Raw genomic sequence first — 20,867 nt, 5'->3', positions numbered from 1 at the left:
TTTTTCTTTTTTTAAATCTGTCTTTTTATTGCAGCATCTTCAATACATCCACTTGGCTTTCTTAAAAGTCATATTTATGTACACGTAAACAAACATCGCACCCCTCCCCAAAAACAAACTAAAGAAATGTAAAATGGCCGCCCGAGCTGCGACTTCCAGTTGTGGAAGCGAGTCCTGCCCGAGACTCCTTCCTCAGCCAACAAAAGTCAGGGAGGAGGGCTGGCTAAAAAGGTTGCCGCGCAGCTCAGTCGCCGCCGCCGCCGCAATAGGCGGGCACCCAGCGGTTGTCGTGGAGCCCCACGTTGCAGCCGGGGGCGTCCCTGCGCAGGCGGCGGCAGCACAGCCAGAAGCCGGGCCCCGACGGCAGCGCCTGGCAGTACGGCTTGTGGTGCCAGCGGCACGGCGACGCGTCGCCGCGCCCGTAGCGCCGCTTGCACTTCTTGCAGGGGTCGTCGCGGTAGCGGGGGTCCGACACCCACAGGGAGTCGGCGGGCCGCACGCCGTAGCTCTCGATGACCGACTTGAAGTAGCGGCACGCGCACTTGAGGGCCGCCAGGCTGCGGGTGGGCAACAGCGCGAAGACGCCCGCCAGCACGTCCTGCGGCAGCGTCGCCAGAGTGGCCGGCGGCTCCAGCAGCTCGCGCAGCCGCCGCCTCGTCTCCGCAAAGTCATCGGGCGCCTCCGCCCCCGACTCGTACGAGCGGACGCGAGGGGGCGGCGGCGAGGGCGCGGAGAGGAACAGCAACCCGGGAGGGGGCTCGGTCTCCCCGAGCGAGGGCGGCGTCTCCGGGGTCGCGCCGCCGCCCGCGGGGGGCGACCGGGAGCGTCCGGTCGGGTCGTCGCGCCGAGTGTCGGCGGACGTAGCGGGACCGGCGGTCAGCAGGAGGCGGCCCACCCACCTCCTCGGTCTCGTGAAGGCCCCCCCCCCTCCGTCGCGACGCTGCAAACGCTCCAGCTTGGCCACCACGTCCGACACGCGCACGCTCTCCGGGTCCTCCGGCAGGGGCGGCAGCCCGGCGTGGCGCCCGCCGCTGCGGCGCCGCCGCTCCAGGAACGCCACCGTGGCGCCCACCGACACCTTGGGCTCCGCCCCCTCCGTCCAACTCCGGTCGGAGGCGCCTGCGGGCGGCCCGTTTTTGTGACCCGCGGACCTCCGCCGTCGCTTGGCGTCGCCATTTTCCCGCCGGCTGCTCTTCACCTTCGCGGCCCGGGTCGAGGGGGCGCGGACGCAGCCGGGGTCCGGAGCGAAGAGGGCGATCTTCTCGCGGACGTGGCCCGGCTTGATGACGGCGCACATGTCCAGGAAGGCGGCGGGATCGTCTTTGGCCGGACAAAGCGAGAGCGGCGGCGGCGGGGCGGCCCGCCCCCTCAGCGTGTTGCCAGCGATGGCGCTGAGGGGGCGGCGCCCGCCACCGTTGACGGCCCGGGGCGGCGTGCCAAACCCCGACAAATCCACGCACAGCTCGGAGCGCAGCGGCTTGACGTGCATGGCGGGCCTGGAGACGGGGAAGCGCACGTCAACTTGACAAGGTGACAGGGTCGCCGCGTTGGACGACCGCGGGTGGCCTAGAGGCGGGCTTTACCTCCAGATGGCGCCTCGATTGGCTTAGGGTCAAAGGAGGAGGAGCCTGGTACGACTGACCGCTTGTCACATGTCGCGCCAGGTGAGCGCGACGAGGGCTCGTCAACGGGTGATGACCTGCGGGGTTCAAAGTTCAGGCGGGACACTCACCATTCGGCAATCGGCGCGGAGTTTATTCTTGACGTCAACATTTGCGACAAAATGAGCGCAGAGTAAAGTTCAGCGAAAAATCAACAGGCGCTCGTCCTCATGGGCGTTCCTTTCTCTTCGCTCTTCCGCTCATCTTTTCTTCACGCTTCCTTCTTTCATTCTCCTGACTTTCCCTTCTCCTCCACTGAGCTCCTCTTTCCACCTGCTCCCCCCAATCTTCTTCCTCTTTCATCTGCGCCTTCCCGCTTGCTTCGCTTCTCTCCTCTCCTCTCCTTCCGTCATTCCTTCATTTTCTCTTGGCTTCTTTTCCTTCCCCAACTTTTTTTCCTTATGCCATTCTCCCATTCGTTTTTTTCATCCCCCCCCCCCCGAACCTTCCTTCGCCTTCTCCCAACGAGTTCGCCATTTGCACGCAACACCGAGCGCTGCGCACTGCCCTGCGAGGCGGTGATCGTCGTGACATGCGTTCACCGAACGCTCAAGTCGACTTGAAAAGGCCCAAACGGTCGAAAACGGGAGCCGCGCACCCTCGCGAGGTGTGCGAGCTCCAACGGCGCCGCGGACGCCCGATACCGGCGCACACCTGGTTGCCGGTCGGCGGGGTCGCGTCCGTCACCGGGCTCGATCGATGTGCGCAATGTTTGTTAGCATCGCAAGCTAACAGGCGCGAGAGGCCGACAACAGACAGCGCGACTCACCTGATTCCGAATCGTCCTTGATAGGCCGGCGACGGAGCCTTCGGGGCCTCCCAAGAAGGCTCGGGACGCGCGCGGCACTTCCACGACGGACGAGACCTTGACGTCGGTCTTCACTTTGGCTTTTACCTCCAGCTGGCGCCGCGGCGCCGTGACGTCATCGGACGTACGAAGATCGTCTACGGTGAAGAAGATAGCACGCACCTGCGCTCGAGAGCTTCTTCTTCGTTTCGTGGAGTGATCCTTTTTTTTTCCTGATCTGCTTCATCCTCACGAGGGTCGCAAACGGGAGGGGACACAAATAGCAAAAACTGTGCGAATAGATCTCATCATAGCGTTCAATTTTGAGAAAGAGACCGAGGTTGTGAAAAAGTGCTTTTTTTTCATGAACACCAGCAGGTGTCTGTCACATTACGTATGAACTCAGACTCAGGTGAGGAGAATTGGATATTTGTTTTTCAAGCATTCGATGATGCTTCCTTCCTTCATCCTCCCTTTCCAGATTTTTCTTTCGCTGTTTTTAATTTCTACCTTCTTTCCTTCCCTTCTTTGTTCCCCCCCCCCCCTGTCTTGCTTGTGCCCTTCTTATGTTCTTTTCCAGATAAACTGACATACAAGTGTCATGGGCTTCAAGCCGACTTTATTTTTCAGACTCCGGTAGGTGTTGACGGCCTGCGTTCAGAGGTCAGCGGGTGAGAGGTCAGAGGTCACTGGATGCTGACGTGCGAAAGGGACAGGTCGTTGTAGATGTCCAGACTTCGGATCTGACCGGGGTTTCCACCGCGGTGCTTGAAGTCCAACAGGTGAGAGCCTTGAACGGACACCACAAACGCGCTCGACGTGCACTCGATCTTCAACTGAAACAAACACACACACAGAAATTCAAGTGCGCAAATACAGACGGACACACAGAAACGCACACGCGCGTGCATATACGCATACGTTTTTGTTAGCGTTGCTATTATCGCGTGTTCACCTCGAAGGGCTGGCCGGGCGTAAAGGGGAAGCGCGACAGGTTCCTCTCCTCGCTGCCCCACCTGCCGCCGATTTTGCTGTTCCTCACGATCACCTTCCTGCCGCTCTCGTTGAAGCGAGGGTTGAAGTGGAACACCAGATCGCTGCTGGTGGAAAGGTCCACCGTCACCCTGAAGGCAGCGCGCAGCCACGTTAGCGCTTCTTGGCACCAGCCACAACGCGGTCGTCATCTGCGTCGCTATCGTTTGGTCGCTCACGATGACCGTGAGCGTCAAACGCTTTCTCCTCGTCATCAGCGTCCGTCATTGCGTCATCATTCTCGTCGTCTTCGCTGTTCTCATTTCATTATATTCTCATGTCACCGTCATCGTTATTATCGTCACGATCGCGTTTGCCGTTCTCATTCGTTTCGCTATCGTCTTCCTCGCGACTGCCTGGCGCATTTGCTTCGTTGACCGAAGCCGGTTTTGCGGACGATGAAGAGGAACGTCCGCAGTGTCTTGCCCCCGAACGCCGGCGAGCCGCAGGGCTCCGTCCTCAGCCCCTCTCTGTTCGCCCCGATGACAGGGGACCGCGGAAATCAGGAAATCTCGGCCCGGTCTGGCAGCTGCACCAAGGAGTGCAGCTCACCATGGGACTGCCGACCCCCTTCCGTCCCGACCGCATCGAGAATCTAATGAAGGACCGCATCTCAGTCTGGTTTGGCGCCGCCAAGGCCGGGAGAGATGAACATCCGGACTCTGCCCCCCTTGCATCTGAGACATTGCCCCCAAGCGTTGCCCGAGCAGAGCACAGCACATCCCCCCGGACACTAGCCGCACCCCAGCGCGGACTCTTTTTCACTGGCGCACGTGGTTCCGCGGTCTCTGCCGTCTAAATCTCAAAGACATCGCTGTCGTCATCGCTATCGTCGTTTGTGTCAAAATACTCATCCGACTGACTTGTCAGCTTTGGGTTTGATGCTTCCTTTGATGTGAATGACGCTTCCGCTTCTCAGTCCGTTGGGGATCTTTTGGCTGTACGGGACCGTCTGGAACACAAACAGGAGTCCTTTGTTTTGGGAAGATCACCGATCAAAATTGTCCTGCGCAAGTTGAGACGCGCGTGTGCGGCGGTACCAGAGAAGTGTTCGCCGCCGTTCCGGGAGATGGAGCGGGCCAGTCCCCGCTCCCTTTTGACGGGGACGGCCACTGACCTCCGCCTGTGGCCGGGGGCTGCCCTCCGGGCCACTGGCCCGCACCTCCGCCGGCGGGCTGCTGTCCGGGCCACCCACCTGCCCCTCCGCCGGCACCGCCGGCAGTGGGCTGCTGTCCGGGCCACCCACCTGCCCCTCCGCCGGCACCGCCGGCAGCGGGCTGCTGTCCAGGCTGCTGTCCGGGCCACCCACCTGCCCCTCCGCCGGCGCCGCCGGCAGTGGGCTGCCCTCCGGGCCACTGACCCGCGCCTCCAGCTGCGGGCTGATTTTGAGGCCACTGACCTCCACCCCAGGTGGGGTTGGCGGGCGCACCTGGTGACAGAGGTGAAATGGGCGAAGGACTCGTCAAGGAGCGTCAAATCTCACCCCGGCAGAACTTACCAGGCCGGTTGGGCTGTTGCGGCCAAGCCATGCTTCCTGCTGATTGGGTGCCGGCCCCAGAGGGGGAGTCAAAAGCGTCTTCGAGCTGACAGATGAACGACAACAACAAAAAGTCAACACCACACACAAATACCTCCACCAGGTGTCCGTAAATGCAGCACATCATAAGGAGGGTGCGGTACGTCCATTGGAATGTTCTCTATGAACACGCACGCACGCGCACAGACACACACACACACACACACATATGCTCGCACATATACACACACACACGGGTTCCTAGACACCGAGAAGACAAAAACGAGACTTACATTCATCTTCTGTGGCGAAGCGGACAGACGAGTGCCAACTTGAAGAAGAGTACAAACTGGTTTGAGTGGCTAGCAAAAATGTGCGTCATCGCGCCGTCCCACACTCACTCCTCTCACGGTCACTTTATTAGGCCGAACGGCAAGTCGGGTTTACGATTGGCCACGTTTCCAAAGATTTTGCTCCAGAAGGTGCGATTCGTACAAGCAGTGGGTGTCGTCTCTCTCACCCACACGCCTGACAGACATTTGATTAGGTACACCCCACCTGAGCCGTGTGGCCGAGAGACGGCGGCTCCTTCATATTTTGCAGGCAAAGTATTCGGAGCCGCGGTGGCTGGCGCTGACCCAAAACCAAATGAGACGGCTCATCCGAAGTGGGGAAAAAGATGAAAGAAACAAGTTGACCTTTCAACTTGTTTCTTTCACCTTTTTCCCGCCATCATGAGCCGATCGTGACGGCAACGAACGATAAGGTTTGAACTCAATCAAAGCAAAGAAGCGATAAAAGTGAGAAAGTTCACCTTACCTGCGCCGCGCCGTCGAGTTTGTGTGCGAATTCGAGTGTGTGCGCAAGCCTCGCCTTGTTTGCAAACCCGGGCCACACCCTCAGACGAATTCTTGCCTTCGTCTGTTGCCATGACAGCATAGAAGTGACATGCAAAACACACACACACACACACACACAACAGGGACAACATTCTTCACCCAATTCAGCCGACGCGCGTGCGTGCAAAAAGTCGTCATTGTTGAAGGAATGTTTCCCGGTCTGTCTGAAGTCAGTCAGTCCCAAAGGTAAGCGGAGCTGCGGTCTTAGCACAGGTTAAGGCTAGCAGACCGCCTCCATCGTGACGTTTGGCTGAATTGCAGCGAAAGGGTTCAAAACAGTCGATTGATCGACCGATGACGATGATGTCAAGAAAAAAATACTGTTGCCACGGTAACAGGGCCTCAATCATCACCCAAAGAAGACAACCGTCGTGACTTTGTGCGATTATTTAATTCCACATCCAATACTTTTTTTTTTGCAGAAGAGAAACAAAAAAAGAAGAAACTGATTTTGTTCAGGCACATTCCAAACCACGCCGTTTAAATAATTCCATCTTTATTGCTATTCGTAAGAAATGATAAAAAAGACTAATTAAAAATCAACAATGTCCATTATAAAGACATTACACACATTTTATTGTGGTAGAAAACTACTTCCTGAAGCGTAATACCTTTCCGGGTAGACCGCCCCGCCGCCTCCCCCCGATGAGGCTGGCTGCAGGGTCCTAAAGCCGGCCGCATTGTCAAATGTCATCAGCGGGCCTTCGCAGCCTCGACAGTACGTTAGAAGAAATCACTTGAGTCTTCTGAGGATGGCGACATCTTCTCGGGGGGCGCCGAGGTTCTGATGCTCACTTCCGGTTGGCCCGAAAACAAGCACAGACACACACACACAGTGTAAACTCGGCCATATTGTTTTGTGTTTTTTGTTATTGTAAAGTGTCCTTGGGTGTCTTGAAAGGCGCTTATAAATAAAATCTATTACTCCGGTTTCCTCCCACATTCCAAAAACATGCATGGCAGGCTGATTGGACGCTCTAAATTGTCCCTAGGTGTGAGTGTGGGCGTGGATGGTTGTTCGTCTCTGTGTGCCCTGCGATTGGCTGGCAACTGATTCAGGGTGTCCCCCGCCTACTGCCCGAAGACAGCTGGGATAGGCTCCAGCACCCCCCGCGACCCTAGTGAGGATCAAGCGGTTCGGAAAATGGATGGATGGATGGATATTATTATTATCTCTGTCGAACAGCTGACACTGCAAGTGCGACTTGAAGGCGGGGTGGCGGAACACGCACGAGCACAAGGACGCGCGAAGATTGAAGTATGCTGCCCCCTGGTGGCTCGTCCAAGAAGTTAACGCCAGAGGACAAAGACACAGGGGCGTCATTGTATCATCCATCCATTTTCTGATTCGCTTAACCTCACGAGGGTCGCGGCGGGGGTGCTGGAGCCTATCCCGACTGTCTTTGGGCAGAAGGCGGGGGCCACCCTGAAGCGGTCGCCAGCCAATCGCAGGGCACACGTAAGACAAACAACCCTCGGCACCCACGGTCGCACCTCGGGACAATCTGGAGTGTCCCATTAAGCTGCCGAGCATGTTTTTGGAATGCGGGAGAACAGGCAAAGTCCACACGGGAGGGCTGGAGCCGGAATGGAACCCCGCGCCTCTGCAAGGGGAGGCCAAGGTGCAGACCAGTCAACCGACCGCCCGCCCGCCCGCCGCGCCGCCTTACTCGTATCACACATCAGAAAATAAATGTCCTACCTGCTTGTGGGCTCGACCTTCTGAACGGCAACACCTGTCAACACACACACACACACACACTTCATATTGAGCCGCGTTGGGTGTTGGTATGCGCGCGCGTGTTCAAGTGTGTCAGTCTGTGCGCTGGCGAGACCTGAGAGGGTTCACTTTGGAGGTCGGAGGCCGGCACGGGACTGGCCGCCGGAGTCGGGTCAAAGTCGCCGCCGCCATCGGTCGGCTCCAAAATGGCCTCTGTTGAATGATGAGATCAGTGTTACGCCGCCACCGTCATTTCGATGATGTCACTTCTACGACATCATCTACGATGTCACCACTCGTCATTGCTGTGATGTCGCACCTCCAGAGCGATTGATTTTTCCATCTAGTTGAGGCGCGATCGAGTCCGTCACTTCCCCCGAGCTTAGCTCCTCCTCCTCCTGCCCCGAAAAACACAGCAGGTCAGAGGGTCAAGTGCGGTGTGTGTGTGTGTGCGCGTGTGTGTGTACCGGTGATCTCTCTCCTCGGAGCGTGTGCGCCGTCTCCATCATGTGCACTTTGACCTGTCCTTCACTGGGGGGCTCAAGGTCCTAGAAAAGGAACAGGAAGTGATCAATGAGGCAACCAGGAAGTGAATTGCGATAGAAAGAGTGTGACCAAGGAGGCAGCGAGTGAGTGACAGGAAGTGATTTAACAACAAAATCCAAACGCGGACAGGATGTGATCAGATGCAAACAGGAAGTGCATCGAGACAGAAAGGAAGTTGTCAGAGGCGCCGACAGGAAGTAAAAAAAAATAATAAAAAAAAAGCCAGACAAGAAGTGGAGATTTTTTTTTTTTCTCACCTCATCTTGAAGCGAACTGGAGGACGTGTCCGCTTCTGAAGAAGGAAACGATTTATTTTGGTGACTGTGAAGTCTGAAGGCGCTTTGGCTGATTTACCCGCGGTGGCATCCACGTGCTTGAAGCTGATCAGCAGTTCTCCTTCCGAGACCGCTTTGAGGCCCGTCTCGCTTCCGGTCACCGTACTGCCGTTCGAGCTGCTGGCGGTGCTGGCGCTGTCATCAGAAGCAGCGGAGGGAGACTTTGGATCGTCCCGAGGAGGGGGGGCCGCGGGGGAGGGGGCGCGCGGAGGAGAGCGAACGGCTTCTTCCACTTGCGCTCGCGAGCGGCCGTCCGGGCGCTCTTCCTCGTCGTCCGACGGCAGGCTGGCTTTCCCCGAGGACGGCGCGTCGGCGACTTCCGCGGGGGGGCTGGGGATGGGCGTGGCTACAGGCTCTGAAGGCACAAAAGCGGCAGTCAGCGCAAAGAACAAATCATTTGCCCGCGCTTGGCTTTCGAGATACGAGCGAGCCAACCCGCGAGTTGCCGACGACTCGTATTGCTGCGGTTCGCCGAGAAATTTGGAGCGGCTTCGCATATCGGGCCGACATCTGCGTTACGCTGCCGCCTGGTGGCCAGAAGGAGCAGCGCAACGGCAAGCGAATCGAGGCCGGCGCTGATGAATTCTTTCCACGCGATTCGATGATGTCATTACAAGGCGCTGCTTTTGTTGTGGTGTGAAATATTTCTGCTCCTTGTACGGCAGCGGGGTCGACTTGAGTTCACGCCTCATTTCAGTGGAGAGAGACGACTTGACGAGCGAGCGTTTGGAGTCGCCAGCGTGAACTCCTACCTCAAGGCGCCGGTATGTGCGCTTCTCGCAAAGCGCCGCGCGCGAGGACCGAGGCAAACGCTAATGGGCGCTAATGCTGGTAGCGCGAGGACCGCACAACCTGGAGGGGCCGCGACGCTCGGCGGCGGGGAATCGTCGATCGGCAAGCTGCTTGCTTCAGACGGCGCGGGCGTGGAGAGAGGGAGGGGCTCTTGGATGGACGCGACGGGACTCGGAAGCGGGGTGGGCAGAGGTGTCGTCACCACGGGAACCACAGGAACGGTTTTCCCCCGGAAGGAAGAAGGTCCCCCCGGGCCAGGATTTGGTCCCGGGCTCGGTCCTCGATCCGGCGCGGGTCCCGGAACCGGCGGCTCCCTCGGAGCCAGCACCTGCTCCGCCATCTCGGACAAAACCTCGTTCACCAGCTCCTTGACGAAAGGCGAGTCCGCTCGAACGCCGGCCTCCGCGAAGAACCGAAGACCTCCTCCGCCGCCGCCAGCCGCCTCCGCTGCGGCACGCAAGCACGGCGCAAACGTCACCACCCGGCCGCTCCCCAAACCAGCGCATCCCAGACGTCGGCCGCGGGTCTTCGCTCACCGACGCCCGAGGCCAGACCCGGCTCCTCGGCCAGACCCGGCTCCTCGGCGTCCGACTGCTCGTTCGGCTCGGGGGGCGGAGGCGGGGACCGCCCGCGGATCATTCTCGCCATCAGCTGCCGCTCCAACCTGAACGCAACGCCAGAGTCAAACGCCGCCGCCGTCGGACTTTGATCATTTCCTCATCCGGATTATTGGCCGGAAGGTCGTTCGAACGAGTCGACGAGTCCGTCGGTCCACTTTACGGCCCCGCAATCGCGTGTCAAGCGCAACACGAACCCGTCGCTCATGTCGTCGGGAGATCTTTTTCACAGCGAGTTGACGCTAAATACAATTTGTCTATTTTCATCCGCGCGTCTTTGCTCGGTGAGGCAACCCGAACACAACGAGAAGCGGAGCTCACGGGAGCAGCACCAGACGGGCCGCGCCTCACCATTGCACCATTCGGTCGAGCGCGCGGTCATCCAGGTTTGGCGCCGAGCCGCGAGGAGGGGGGGGGACGGCGCCGCCGTTCTCGGCCGGACGAACCGGCCCCCGGTAGACGAGCGGAGGAGGAGACGGATCGCCGTCCCGGTCAAACGCTCCCTCGTCCCCGGCAGACTCCTCCTGGCCCTGGAAAGAGGTCGGAGGCGGGGTCAGGCTTTTGCTAGCGTCGGTGAACAAATGCGCAGCCTCGTCAGACGGCGGCTAAGCGGCGAGCCGCGTTCGACGCGGTCAGTACCGCGTCGGCCACGGACAGGAAGTCCCTCCCGGGGATCTCGCCGCCTTCATCCGGCTCGTCCCGGCTCTCCCTCGCCGCCGTTTCCGCGGCGACGGACGGAGCGGGCCGCGCGCCGCCGTCATCCGCCGGCGGCGCTTGCTCTTGCTCCGGACCCACGTGCGAGTCGGGTTCCGCCTGGAAAAAAGACAAAGGGAGTCGGCCATCCGGATGCCAAGTGGGGCGAGTTCCAACTCTAAGGCGCACGTCTTGGGAAATCCGTTCGGCTATCCCGGGGGTTCCTCGGGTGGTGAACTTCCCGAAGGTCAGGCCCCCTTTCGACCGCACGACCCACCTCGAGTCCTTCGTCGGCGGCGAGCTCCCGGTCCTCCTCCGGGGGTCCGGGACTTGGTTGGGGGGGAGGAACTGGGGCGGGAGGAGGGCCCGCCGCGGGTCGCTCGGGTGTCTCGTGCTCCGCCTCCGCGTGGGCCAGAAGTGAAAATGCGACGGGAGGCGAGGACTCGCCGCGCCGACACCTGGGGGAGGGGCCTATCCTCGGCCGCGCTTGGAACGCGACAAGATAAGGTTGAAAAAGCCGGCGGAGGATTTGCGCCTCGTCAACTGCGTTACTGACCGAGCGGGATGGCCACGGACGGCGGGGGAAGGTCGGCGGAGGGCGGGCGGGAGGACCGGCGCGGCGCCGCTTTCGTCGTGGCGCCTGAGAAGACGTGACGGAGAGCGGCTTCTTGTTTCCCACAGACACAATGAGACCCCCCCCCCCCCCCCGCCCCCCATGTCCGGAGCTCCAGAACTGCTCCAAACACGTCTGACCTTTGGCGGCGTCCAGCGCCTGGGGGCGCGGCTTCCCGTTCACGGGCGGCGCCGTCGAATTGAAGCGAAGCGGCGGGGGGCTCCCCCCGAGGCCCGGCGTCGGCGCTCTCCCGTACAGACGCGTCAGGTAGGATTCGTCGGGCCCGGGCGGCCCCCCCCGGGGCATCGAGCGCGGCGGGCGGTCGTCACGGGCGTGCCGAGATCTGAGCAAGGGGGCGGGGGCGGCCGCTCGGCTTCTCTGCCCTCTCCCCGCCGGCGGCCTCCCACTTGCCGTTCCTCCGAGCGCCTTGACTGACGATCTCGGCCGGGGCGACGGGGGGGCGGGTCTGCGCTCGGCCGCCCCCTCGTCCGTCCGGGCCTGCGCGATGCAGAAGACGGTTTGCGTGTTTGGGTTTGGCCGTAAACGAGCAATTTTGGGGCGGATGAATCGCTCGATCGGAGACGTTTCCTTCGACAAGAAGCAAAAGAAGGCGGTCTCACCGGGACCGTCGCCGAGGGGGTCTGAAGCGGGAGGGGCCGGCACGGACGAGCGTCTTTGCCGATCAGGTGTATCCACGCGTCCACCGTCTTCTTGATGCGAGCCCGCTCGCTCGATTCGCTGCCAAAGTCACGGCGGACAAGACGGAGAGCTCAGCGGCGCCACCCGGAGTGTCGGATGGAGCGCATCCGCCTGCCGCCAACTAGCTTTTACCCGTTAGCCGCCAGAGCCTCCAGCTGGCAGCGCAGAAGCTCGCCGCCGCGGGCTCTCTCCGCCGTCTCCAGATTGTCGTCCAGAATTTTCTTGTGCCGCCGAAGCCGGCGCAGAAGCCGGCGGGCCTCCTCCGACGCGGACGGCGGCGGGGCTTCGCTCTGCGTCAAAACACGTGACAAACCTTACAAATCGCGCGGCCTGCTTTCGAGAAGCAAAAGTGGGAGCGACACGCCCTCGCTCCGCGGCCGCTCCCCCCCCGTGGCAAGATTCAACTTTACCCCCCACGCACACAAAAGCCAGCGAGTCCAAGCAGCGTTGAGTGCGATTGTTCAAATGTTAAGAACGGGGCAAAGTACGGCCCGCGGGCCGAATCCGGCCCGTTGGTCTTTTTAATCCGGCCCGCCGAAGGTTGGTACACAATTAAGGTTCGATGTCAACGAGTGCATTCGTTTCATTTGGACTTGTAATGACAGGCATTTCAACGGCAGGTGGCGCAGTTACTTGAAGTCGCAGAGCATAGGGAGGAAGGGGGAGACCATACGGAAGCCCGCAGTAGCGCCAAGTCAAGCAAATCCCGTTCGATACGACGGAATAATGTACTCTTAAAGTCTGAAAAACGTGCCAAAAAATGCAAAATAATGCTTTTTAAATAAAGAAATCCAATTCATATGATGTCGAATTTAGTTCGGCCTTTTGATCCGGCCCTCCATAATATTTTCTGCTTCTCGTGTGGCCCTATGCAAAAAATAATTGCCCACCGCTGGTTAAGAATGAAAGCACATATCGGCTGGACCGTGCGGAATTCAACACACCTGCAAAGTAGGAAAGGTCTCTTTCACTCGTCTTTTTTTTTTCCATTTGCGGCCTTTTCCACTCACGTATCCGTCAAGAAAATAAGATTTGCCTTTTTGAGTTGAAGGTTTTAATTGCCTCTCCAGCGCGGATGGGCTATGTCGTCATTTGCCCCCCGCCGCCTCATTTGCCTGGCAACAGTCGAGTCAGGGGACTTAAAGCGGCGCATTTCCCAAACAACAGTTGAACTTCTCATTTCAGCTTCTTGCGGATACGTGACACGAGGAGGCCATGAAACATTTCCGTGGTTTCAGTTGAAATGTCCCCCCCCCCCCCCCGCAAAAAAAACAAAAACAGCGCGACTTGTGGCAAGTAAGCCCGCCGCCATCTTTGACAATCGCGTGACGTCATCAGCCGCATCCTCACCTCCGTCTGCGCCGGCCCCGCCGGACTGTCGTTGGCTTGGGTCGCCACGGAAACCACTCTGGCGCGGCGCCGCTCCTCCCTGCGGGAAACGACAGGGGCCCAATAAATCATCCGTTCAAAGTCATTACATAGCAGGCAGAAAATTCTAATCGTTCATCTTCACATTTGGAGGTGGAACATTATGGGATGCGGAGACGCGCACGCGCGTGTGTGCGCGTTGGGGGTGATGGTGCGGACAAAATGGCTGCCAGGAGCGACAGAAAGGCCGTGTTGCTAGGCGACACATCTGCTGCGGTGTCCCATGGCGACGGCGGCGGGCGGGGGGGGGGATGCTGATAAAGGAGAAAAGCGGCGCAGACGAGAAGACGAAATCCCACCCAGCCGTCATAAAACCACATCACCCACGGACGCAAGTGGACTTTATTGACAACATGTCACCACATGAACACAATCACACGTCAACATGGAGTAGAAAAGGCGTAAAAAAAAAAAAGCTCAACCCAAAAGTCCGGCGCGTCCGAGGAGGCCATTGAAACGTTTTGGGAGCGACGCCGCGATCTGCCGTCCGCGCGACCTCGGACAAAACACGCACGACAACAAGCACCCAAAATGTCTTCCGCGTGCACCGCTGAAGAAATGCTCGCCGTCGTGTCGGAATGGCGCTTGTTGTCGTCGTCGTTTTTCGGGAGTCTTTCCGGACCGCCCCCAAGATGCCCCCAAAACCCAAAAGCAGCCATTGGAAGTCAAGGCAGCACCTTCAAGTGCTACATGCGGACTGTCCGAAGATCTTTCCGTGTCAGGATGGAGCCGGGGGGGCGGGGGGGGGGTCTGTCAGGAGAATTTACAATCACCACGCACACAATATTGCTGAGCTGAATATTAACTCTTGACCATGGACGTTTCTTTTCGCCAACTTGCATCCAAGCCTTTCCGAGCACGTTGGCGATTTTTAACGGGGGAGGGGGCGGGGGGGGGGGGTCTGGCCCAGCCCATTGGGGAAATTCAAGCTTTGACATAACGCAGAATGACAAACGCACGCGCATCGGAGTTGAGGTATTTACATCGTTTTGGAGCCCAAGATCAAACTAAAGCGCTTCATCCTCGCCGATGGTGTCCGTTAGGACGGAAAACCCGAAAGCGCTTCAGTCGCGCAAGTTCACCTCTTGTGTGAACGCCAATCGTGAGAAACGTTGAGGCGGGTCACATCGTGGAGAACAAAACAAAACAAAAAATGCCACACAAAGCAAGCGAGCGATGTTGCTTAGCCCTTTCGGTCTCCATCTTTTTTTTTTTGGGGGGGGGAGAGTTTGAGACGTTGCAAAAGCTAAAAATAAAATCAAAGTCACTCCTCTGTTTGCCAATTTTCTTTTGGCTTTTTTGTTTTGGGTGCCAATGTGCTGCTGCTGATTTGGAAAGAATGGAAAAGGCGGGAGATTTTTTTTTTGGGGGTGGGGGGCTTTTTGTCCCTGTGAAATGAAATCATCTGCATCCTGAAAATTAAAAGTTGAGCTTGGAATGAGATGGGCGAGTTTCGGCGTCATCGTTTGCGCTACACTTCGGCTTTGAGAGGGCAAGACAGACAATTTGCTGCATTTTAGCGCTGGCGCCAGTTGACAGTCCAGGACGGAAAACAACCCCCCCCCCCCCCCACGAAACCATCTTCCGTCATTCGAACGAATCCTCCCGCGGTCGGCGGGTCGAAGCCCGGTCAATTCAAAGAAAACCTTCTGGGGAGGGCTGAACCGTTGGCCTTGTTTTGCGTTTTGGCGAGGGGGTGGGGGGGGGTCCTTTCCCCCGCGGCCCGCCGGGAGTCTGGCCCAACCGATGCGGGCGTCCTCAAGGGTCCCTCTCCTTCTTGACTTTGACGTCGCCCGCCAGGATGGTGGCGATCTCGCCCTGCATGAAGGCCCAGGGCACGCTGGAGCCCACCAGGGGGCACTTGTCCCCGCTGGGGCAGTAGACCTCGGCGGCGGCGCCCTGGGCCTTGATGCTGTCTCGGGAGCACGGGAAGCAGAACTTGTGGTGGGCGGCCGACGGGCACTGGACAAAGTGAGTGTCCTCCAGCCGCTCGCGACACAGCGTGCAGCACAGGGGGCCGGCGGCGGCCGCGTCGGTCGGCTCGCCGCCGCCCGCCGGCTCTCCGTTGCGGGAGGGGGGGCCCCTCTGGCCCCCCGCGGGGGAAGTCGGCCCGCCGCTAGAGTGGACCGAGTCTCTGTCCTTAGCGGGCGACGCCGCGGCCACGGGGGACCCGGCGGACTCGGGTGGGCTGGAGCGCCCGGGGGCGGGGCCTAACGGGCGGTCGCCAAAGGAAAGTTTGAGCGCTTCGGCCTGGTCGGCGAGCCACCGCCGGTGCCGCTCTTCGATCGGCTTCGGGCCGGTCTCGGCCGGATCCGGCTCCGGCGAGGACTTCCTCTTCCTGGAGCCGCCTCTGGAGCCGCTCGGGGCCCGGGCCCGGGCGGAGGGCGGCAGCGGCGGGTGGGCTCCGTCGAGGTGGGGCTGCGGCAGCATGTCCCCCCCCACGCAGTCCCTGAAGACCCGCAGAGGTTCCGGCAACAAATCGCCAAGCAGGCGCCAGTCGCCGGAACCGTGCTTCTTCTCGTACTCCAGGTACTTGAACCCGGAGGACAGACCCCGGCCCGAGTCCTTCATGCAGTCTTGGTACATCTGCTTCGCCACCCCCGAGGCGCTGGAGAACACGTTACCGGAACCGCTCGGGTATTCGATGAAGATCTTCAGCTCGTAGTCCGCGCCGGGTTTGGACACGGCGTCGAAGGCGAATACGCGGCCAACCAGGCCGTGGTCCTTCTTGAAGCGGACCTCGAAGGGCGTGCAGCCGGACAGAGTGACCAGGGTGGCTCGGACCATCTTGGGCTTGCTGGCCCAGTCCTCCTGTCGGTTGCGAAGGCTTTCGCTCAGCTCGCTCAGCGTCTCGGCGTTCCTCTGCTTCTCTTTCACCTCCCGCTCCTGCTCCGTCCCCGGCACGGACGACGGCCGCTTTGAGGCGGGCTCGCTCAAACACGGCGGGCCCGGCGCGGAGCCCTGCGGCGCGGCTCGGCTCGCCGCGCCCTGCGCGTTCAGCGGCGTCTGGGGCAGCAGGTTGGGCGGCACGTTAACGAGTCCCGGAGCCGACGCCGGACCCCCGTGAGCCCTGCTCCTGGAGTTCGGGCTTTGACGGTTCAGCTCGGGAGGCCCCTCGTCCAATTTGAAGCCATTCGGACACCCGAGCCCGTTGGGCAGCCTACCTTGGTAGTCCGACCTGGCCCGGGCGTCCGCGCCGAGCGCCGGGTACCGGTCCAAAGAGGTCTGCTGGGACCTTCCCGGTCCGTCCGCCGGATGCTGGCCCGTGATTTCCTTCCCGCTTTTGGGCTCCCGGAGGCCGTGACTGCGCTTCTGGTGGCGGGCGGTCTCGATGGCGAACTCGATGCGATCCGCGCCCTCGTAGTTGACGCAGCCGCGGCAGACGGGCTCGCTGAAGTCCCAGATCATGGCCCAGGACATGCGGGGCAGGTCGCACAGGTAACAGGATTGTCTGCGCGCCAACGACGGCTGCGGGGGGGAGGACATGACCGGTCCCTGGGCCGCCTGCCTTCCTGCCTCGCCGCTGCCTCCGCCGAGCGCACGCAGAAAATATGAGACGAGAGCACAAAGTGCGAGAGAATTTTTTTTTTCTCCCCCCCCACCAGCCTGCTGCAGAGAGGGAAGAGGGCGGGGCTGCACTGCGTTGAGGAATCCGACACGCAGGCACACTCTTGCACAAAGACACCCCCCCACCCCCCCCGTCACCCCCTGGCATGGCACCTGCTAGTGTGTGACATCACTCCGCTACCCCAACTGACGTGTGGACAAAGCATTTTATGAGCGACGGCGAGAGAGACACGCACGCAAATGAGGAGTGGCTTAGCGTCACAAAGACATTGGCACACGAACGCGTGCACACAAATACGTACTCACACCCAAAACTCCTCGCGCGCAATTACGACGCACACATACCACGTGTACACACACACACCGGCCTTACGCCACATCTTCAGCACAACAACAGTGTGTGTGTGTGTGTGTGTGTGCGTGCGTGTGTGCGTGCGTGCGTGCGTGCGTGCGTGCGTGTGTAGATCTCGTCAGGAGGGGGCGAACGCCACCAAGATGCCTTGTGGCAAAACATCAAAGCCGCAGACCTGATGCACACACGGACACATTTGCTCTAATGCACACAATGGAAATGGAGACGTGTTACTATGGAGACGTGTATGCAAATACGCAGATGCTGAATTTATAATCAGATGTGGATGCCCTTCAGAGGACAAAACACACACACACACACACACATATACATATCTATATCTATTTATGTATCTATAGATAGATATAAAAATAGATGTATATAAAAAAAATACAATCACACACCTGGTGTGGCCCGTGTGTGTTCCCATGGTAACCGGGTCAGACTCCACACTGGTCCTCGTTGACGGGTTGATAACGGCCTCTAATTAAAAATATCACATGAAGCAACAATGAGTAAGAACAGCATGAAAGAACTTGAGGAAACCCCCCCACCCCCACCAAAAAAACAATGAGCTGCCAAGAGACTAAAAATAGCAGCAGCCTTGTTTCCATGACAACCTGTCATCCCAGAGGGGAAAGGACTCCTGTCTGGTGTCCGTTGTCGTGGTAACACAAACACAAGTCATCTTAGAAACAACACTGCCGCCTTCTGGTCAGCTCACAGATCTCAACAACAACGTCAGTGTGTGTGTGTGTGTGTGTGTGTGTGTGTGCGCGCGCGCGCATACCAGCAGGGTCCGCCTGCTGAGCAGCAGGCGGTTCCAGGTTGGAGGACGTGCAGCGTGCGACAATACTGAGAGCCGACTGCAGCAGCTGATTCTATGATGAGAGCAACGATGAAGGCAACCAGCTGCCCGGGGGCGAAACCCTGAGCAGCTCGCTCACCTGAAGCTCCAACTGGCGATGGTGGACCGCCTCCATCCTGCTGGCCCAGCCGCCTCTATGAGAGCGCACGCAGTCAGGTGGCAAACAAGTGACAAGCGAAAACGGCAGTCAAGTCGTGCTCTGGGTGTCTTCGTGTACAGCAAGACTTTCTGGGTTTATACCTGTCAATGGTGTCCACCTGCTGACACACACCTACATCCATGTGGCCCTACTCACACACACACACACGTTTGATTTGTTGTTACACGTAGGTCACATGATATGAACCTGGCCAATTAAAGCTGCAGCTTTGACCTCTTTCATTGCACTTAAGTTGTCTCCGAGGTTGGAAGACAGCGACTGCGCCCCCTTGTGTCCCCCTGCCGCATTGCGGGAGCTGCTGCTGCTGCTGCTATTCCTCTGCCGTGGTTCTAACAGCTTAACTTTCACTTCCCGCCTCTGGGAGGCGGTATGAGAGCTGAGCAACACAGGAAATGCATCAACGAAAACATCAGAGCAACAAGCAAAACGCGACAGTATTCACCGCTGCTGGAGAGCCGCCAAAACGACCCCTCGAGACCCTGCCTCAAAATGGGAGGTCAGGAGGTCACGACCTGGAAGAAGAAAAATCAACGTTAGCAATTCACTTAAGAACAATTGATGTAACTTAAGGCGGGGTCCCGGTCCGCATTTAACCGCGATAAGTGAGGGAACGCTGCAAAGTTTCCATCCTGTATTGGCCTAGTGGCGAACACTATGGCAGACACCGCCCCCTGCTGAACCACTTGAGTCATAACAACCGTAGTGGGCCGTGTGGCGTCACACTCACCGTGTTGCGAGCCAGCCAGAGTGCGACGAGGAGCTCCGCCGTGCGATTTGCGTCCTAGCTTCGCGCGTCCGAAGCTTCGCTGGTGCTCGCCGCTCACCTTCTGGATCGTCAAACGGACCGGGGAAGTACCCGGCCCAGCGTCAGGACAAGTCTTGGTCGAGAACCGAGTCCGGGTCACGTCCACGCGTGACGACAACACGCTCATCGCCGACTCGATTTACGATACGGCTAGCTTCCGCTCGCCCTACTTTAAAGTTCCCGCTCAAAGTGTCCGACTCAGTGGAGGCACGACGATCGAGTTTGGAAAACCCACATTCATTTGGACAAAATTGCGCTAGTGGAGTTTTAAAGCGTGTCGGGGAGTGGAAAGCGGTAGCTGGGATGAGAATGGTGACGAAAAAAGAGCGAAAGCGTCCAAAGTGGTTGAGTGGAGTGTTGCCACGAACTGTACTTCCAACTTCCGTTCCAAGAAGCAGGATGTCATTTAATAGTGTGACATCCTGTTGATTATAGTGACTATAATCAACACCGGTGACCTCAAAAGAATCCCAAAATGTAACACAGGGACCTACTACAACTGTGATGTATTTTTACAAGTTCAAAGTATCTGGAGAACATGTTGACCATGTTTTATTCGAACACACAGTGACACTTAAGAACGGAACCTTTGTCGTGTTACAAATCTTAGGACCCGGATGTTCATTTCGATAGGACACAATGTGCCGTTGAGGAGAAGAATGATAACACAAACTTTTGAGACACTCTCTACCGAGGACAAAGCGTTTCAGATAATGGATGGATGATTCCGTTGGATGTCTAAAATCGATTATTACCCAAAAAACGCGTTTCCATCTTCCTGTACATTGTAGTTGTTTTTTAAGGTTATCGAGGGACTCACACTTCCGGTGCGTCCTTTCGTCCTTACAGTCCGCTTGGGGCGCTTCAACACTCCACTAGGTGAGGGACGGAAACAAAGTCGTGGCGTCCTAGAAAACTAGAATACAGAACATCGGCGCAGTTGTGTGTATTATTTTTAGAGGACGTGATCTGAATAAATTATCAGGAGCCTTTTAAAAATGAAGCTAAATGGACTTGGCTAGCTTTTAGCCTCGTTAGCCACAACGCTCGTGCTTGTTGTCGTTACCCTGTCGACAGAATAAACATCTTTACTATTATAACGATAACGGCGATAATAAACACTTGTTATTCTTTTGGAGGTCGTGAGAAGAGGTCTCACTGGCGGTTCCTCTCCCGCCGTCCGACATGGCGGTTCAGGTGTCCGAGTCAGACCAGATCAAACAGGTCAGCGCACACCTTCCGTTTGTGAGCCAAACTGACGTGATTACAGGGTTTTGTTAACGTTGTGACGACACTTCCCGTCTCAGTTCAAAGAGTTCCTCGGGACGTACAACAAGCTGACCGAGAATTGCTTCATGGACTGCATCAAAGACTTCACCAGCCGGGAGGTCCGGCCCGAGGAGGTAGGGGCCGGTCAGGATGCGGTTCTACCGTTGGCGCCTGATTGTCCTCGTCATCATCTTGTCCACCTTGTTGTGGGTCCGCAGTCGACGTGCTCCGAGTCATGTCTCCAGAAGTACCTGAAGATGACCCAGCGGATTTCCATGCGCTTCCAGGAGTACCACATCCAGCAGAATGAGGCCCTGGCTGCCAAAGCTGGTCTGCTGGCGCAACCCAGATGAGACCGACGCCACACACTCAAAGGGTCCCCCATGTGCTTGTTTTATAATGTGTCAAATCTATAAAACCGTAATGTCATATTGTGTCCTTGCATGAAGCCCCTGAACACACCCGCAGGCTCTCAAGTATTCAGGTATACTTTGTCACACAGAGTCTG

At 58.3% G+C, this 20,867-nt stretch overlaps 3 protein-coding genes across 6 annotated transcripts; 1 reads left to right on the top strand and 2 right to left on the bottom strand.

Annotated features, from left to right (window-relative positions):
- Window positions 1-3: 3 nt before the first annotated feature.
- Window positions 4-2,971, bottom strand: fbxo34 (F-box protein 34). Its single transcript, XM_086127096.1, has 3 exons — window positions 2,431-2,971; window positions 1,584-1,699; window positions 4-1,496 (listed from the first exon to the last, which is right to left on the bottom strand). The coding sequence occupies exon 3, from the start codon at window positions 1,487-1,489 to the stop codon at window positions 245-247; it is 1,245 nt and encodes a 414-aa protein (XP_085983222.1). The 5' UTR covers window positions 1,490-1,496; window positions 1,584-1,699; window positions 2,431-2,971; the 3' UTR covers window positions 4-244.
- Window positions 2,972-3,050: 79 nt separating this feature from the next.
- Window positions 3,051-19,540, bottom strand: LOC147195610 (uncharacterized). Of its 4 annotated transcripts, XR_015102656.1 has the most exons (25): window positions 19,013-19,540; window positions 18,728-18,797; window positions 18,499-18,661; window positions 18,366-18,412; window positions 18,205-18,259; window positions 18,048-18,138; window positions 17,662-17,740; window positions 13,261-13,339; window positions 12,043-12,200; window positions 11,832-11,949; window positions 11,352-11,709; window positions 11,155-11,238; window positions 10,876-11,084; window positions 10,545-10,718; window positions 10,257-10,435; window positions 9,825-9,952; window positions 9,349-9,735; window positions 8,516-8,851; window positions 8,419-8,453; window positions 8,083-8,163; window positions 7,935-8,013; window positions 7,731-7,828; window positions 7,598-7,631; window positions 6,507-6,689; window positions 5,816-5,917 (listed from the first exon to the last, which is right to left on the bottom strand). XR_015102656.1 is itself a non-coding variant. In XM_086127093.1 (24 exons), the coding sequence occupies exons 1-24, from the start codon at window positions 19,215-19,217 to the stop codon at window positions 6,619-6,621; spliced, it is 3,318 nt and encodes a 1,105-aa protein (XP_085983219.1). In that variant the 5' UTR covers window positions 19,218-19,540; the 3' UTR covers window positions 6,268-6,618. The 4 variants fall into 4 exon arrangements, 3 of the variants coding, with proteins under 3 accessions (XP_085983221.1, XP_085983219.1, XP_085983220.1); XM_086127093.1 differs by lacking the exon at window positions 5,816-5,917 and having other exon boundaries at window positions 6,268-6,689; XM_086127094.1 differs by lacking the exons at window positions 5,816-5,917; window positions 17,662-17,740; window positions 18,048-18,138; ... (3 more) ...; window positions 18,728-18,797; window positions 19,013-19,540 and adding an exon at window positions 16,503-17,252 and having other exon boundaries at window positions 6,268-6,689.
- A 182-nt stretch (window positions 19,541-19,722) lies between these two features.
- Window positions 19,723-20,788, top strand: timm9 (translocase of inner mitochondrial membrane 9 homolog). The gene is made up of 4 exons (XM_086127099.1): window positions 19,723-19,969; window positions 20,230-20,314; window positions 20,398-20,493; window positions 20,578-20,788. The coding sequence occupies exons 2-4, from the start codon at window positions 20,276-20,278 to the stop codon at window positions 20,710-20,712; spliced, it is 270 nt and encodes an 89-aa protein (XP_085983225.1). The 5' UTR covers window positions 19,723-19,969; window positions 20,230-20,275; the 3' UTR covers window positions 20,713-20,788.
- Window positions 20,789-20,867: the final 79 nt, after the last annotated feature.

This window comes from Hippocampus guttulatus, chromosome 13 (assembly GCF_054856545.1).
Source record: "Hippocampus guttulatus isolate MCC_2025c chromosome 13, RoL_Hgut_1.0, whole genome shotgun sequence".
NCBI lineage: Eukaryota > Metazoa > Chordata > Actinopteri > Syngnathiformes > Syngnathidae > Hippocampus > Hippocampus guttulatus.
Note: the sequence above shows the minus strand (reverse complement) of the source record. Positions and strands in the feature narration are given on the sequence as shown.

What these genes read in the sequence shown, in the direction of transcription:
- fbxo34 (XM_086127096.1), bottom strand. Translation starts at nt 1,489, where the DNA reads ATGCACGTCAAGCCGCTGCGCTCCGAGCTGTGCGTGGATTTGTCGGGG.
- LOC147195610 (XM_086127093.1), bottom strand. Translation starts at nt 19,217, where the DNA reads ATGAGCGTGTTGTCGTCACGCGTGGACGTGACCCGGACTCGGTTCTCG. An exon ending in CAGGTGGACACCATTGACAG is followed by an intron (nt 18,260 to 18,365) that starts GTATAAACCCAG and finishes GCGCTCTCATAG; the next exon opens with AGGCGGCTGGGCCAGCAGGA. An exon ending in GTCCGTGGCCATCCCGCTCG is followed by an intron (nt 11,085 to 11,154) that starts GTCAGTAACGCA and finishes TCGCGTTCCAAG; the next exon opens with CGCGGCCGAGGATAGGCCCC.
- timm9 (XM_086127099.1), top strand. Translation starts at nt 20,276, where the DNA reads ATGGCGGTTCAGGTGTCCGAGTCAGACCAGATCAAACAG. An exon ending in AGTCAGACCAGATCAAACAG is followed by an intron (nt 20,315 to 20,397) that starts GTCAGCGCACAC and finishes TTCCCGTCTCAG; the next exon opens with TTCAAAGAGTTCCTCGGGAC. An exon ending in GGGAGGTCCGGCCCGAGGAG is followed by an intron (nt 20,494 to 20,577) that starts GTAGGGGCCGGT and finishes GTGGGTCCGCAG; the next exon opens with TCGACGTGCTCCGAGTCATG.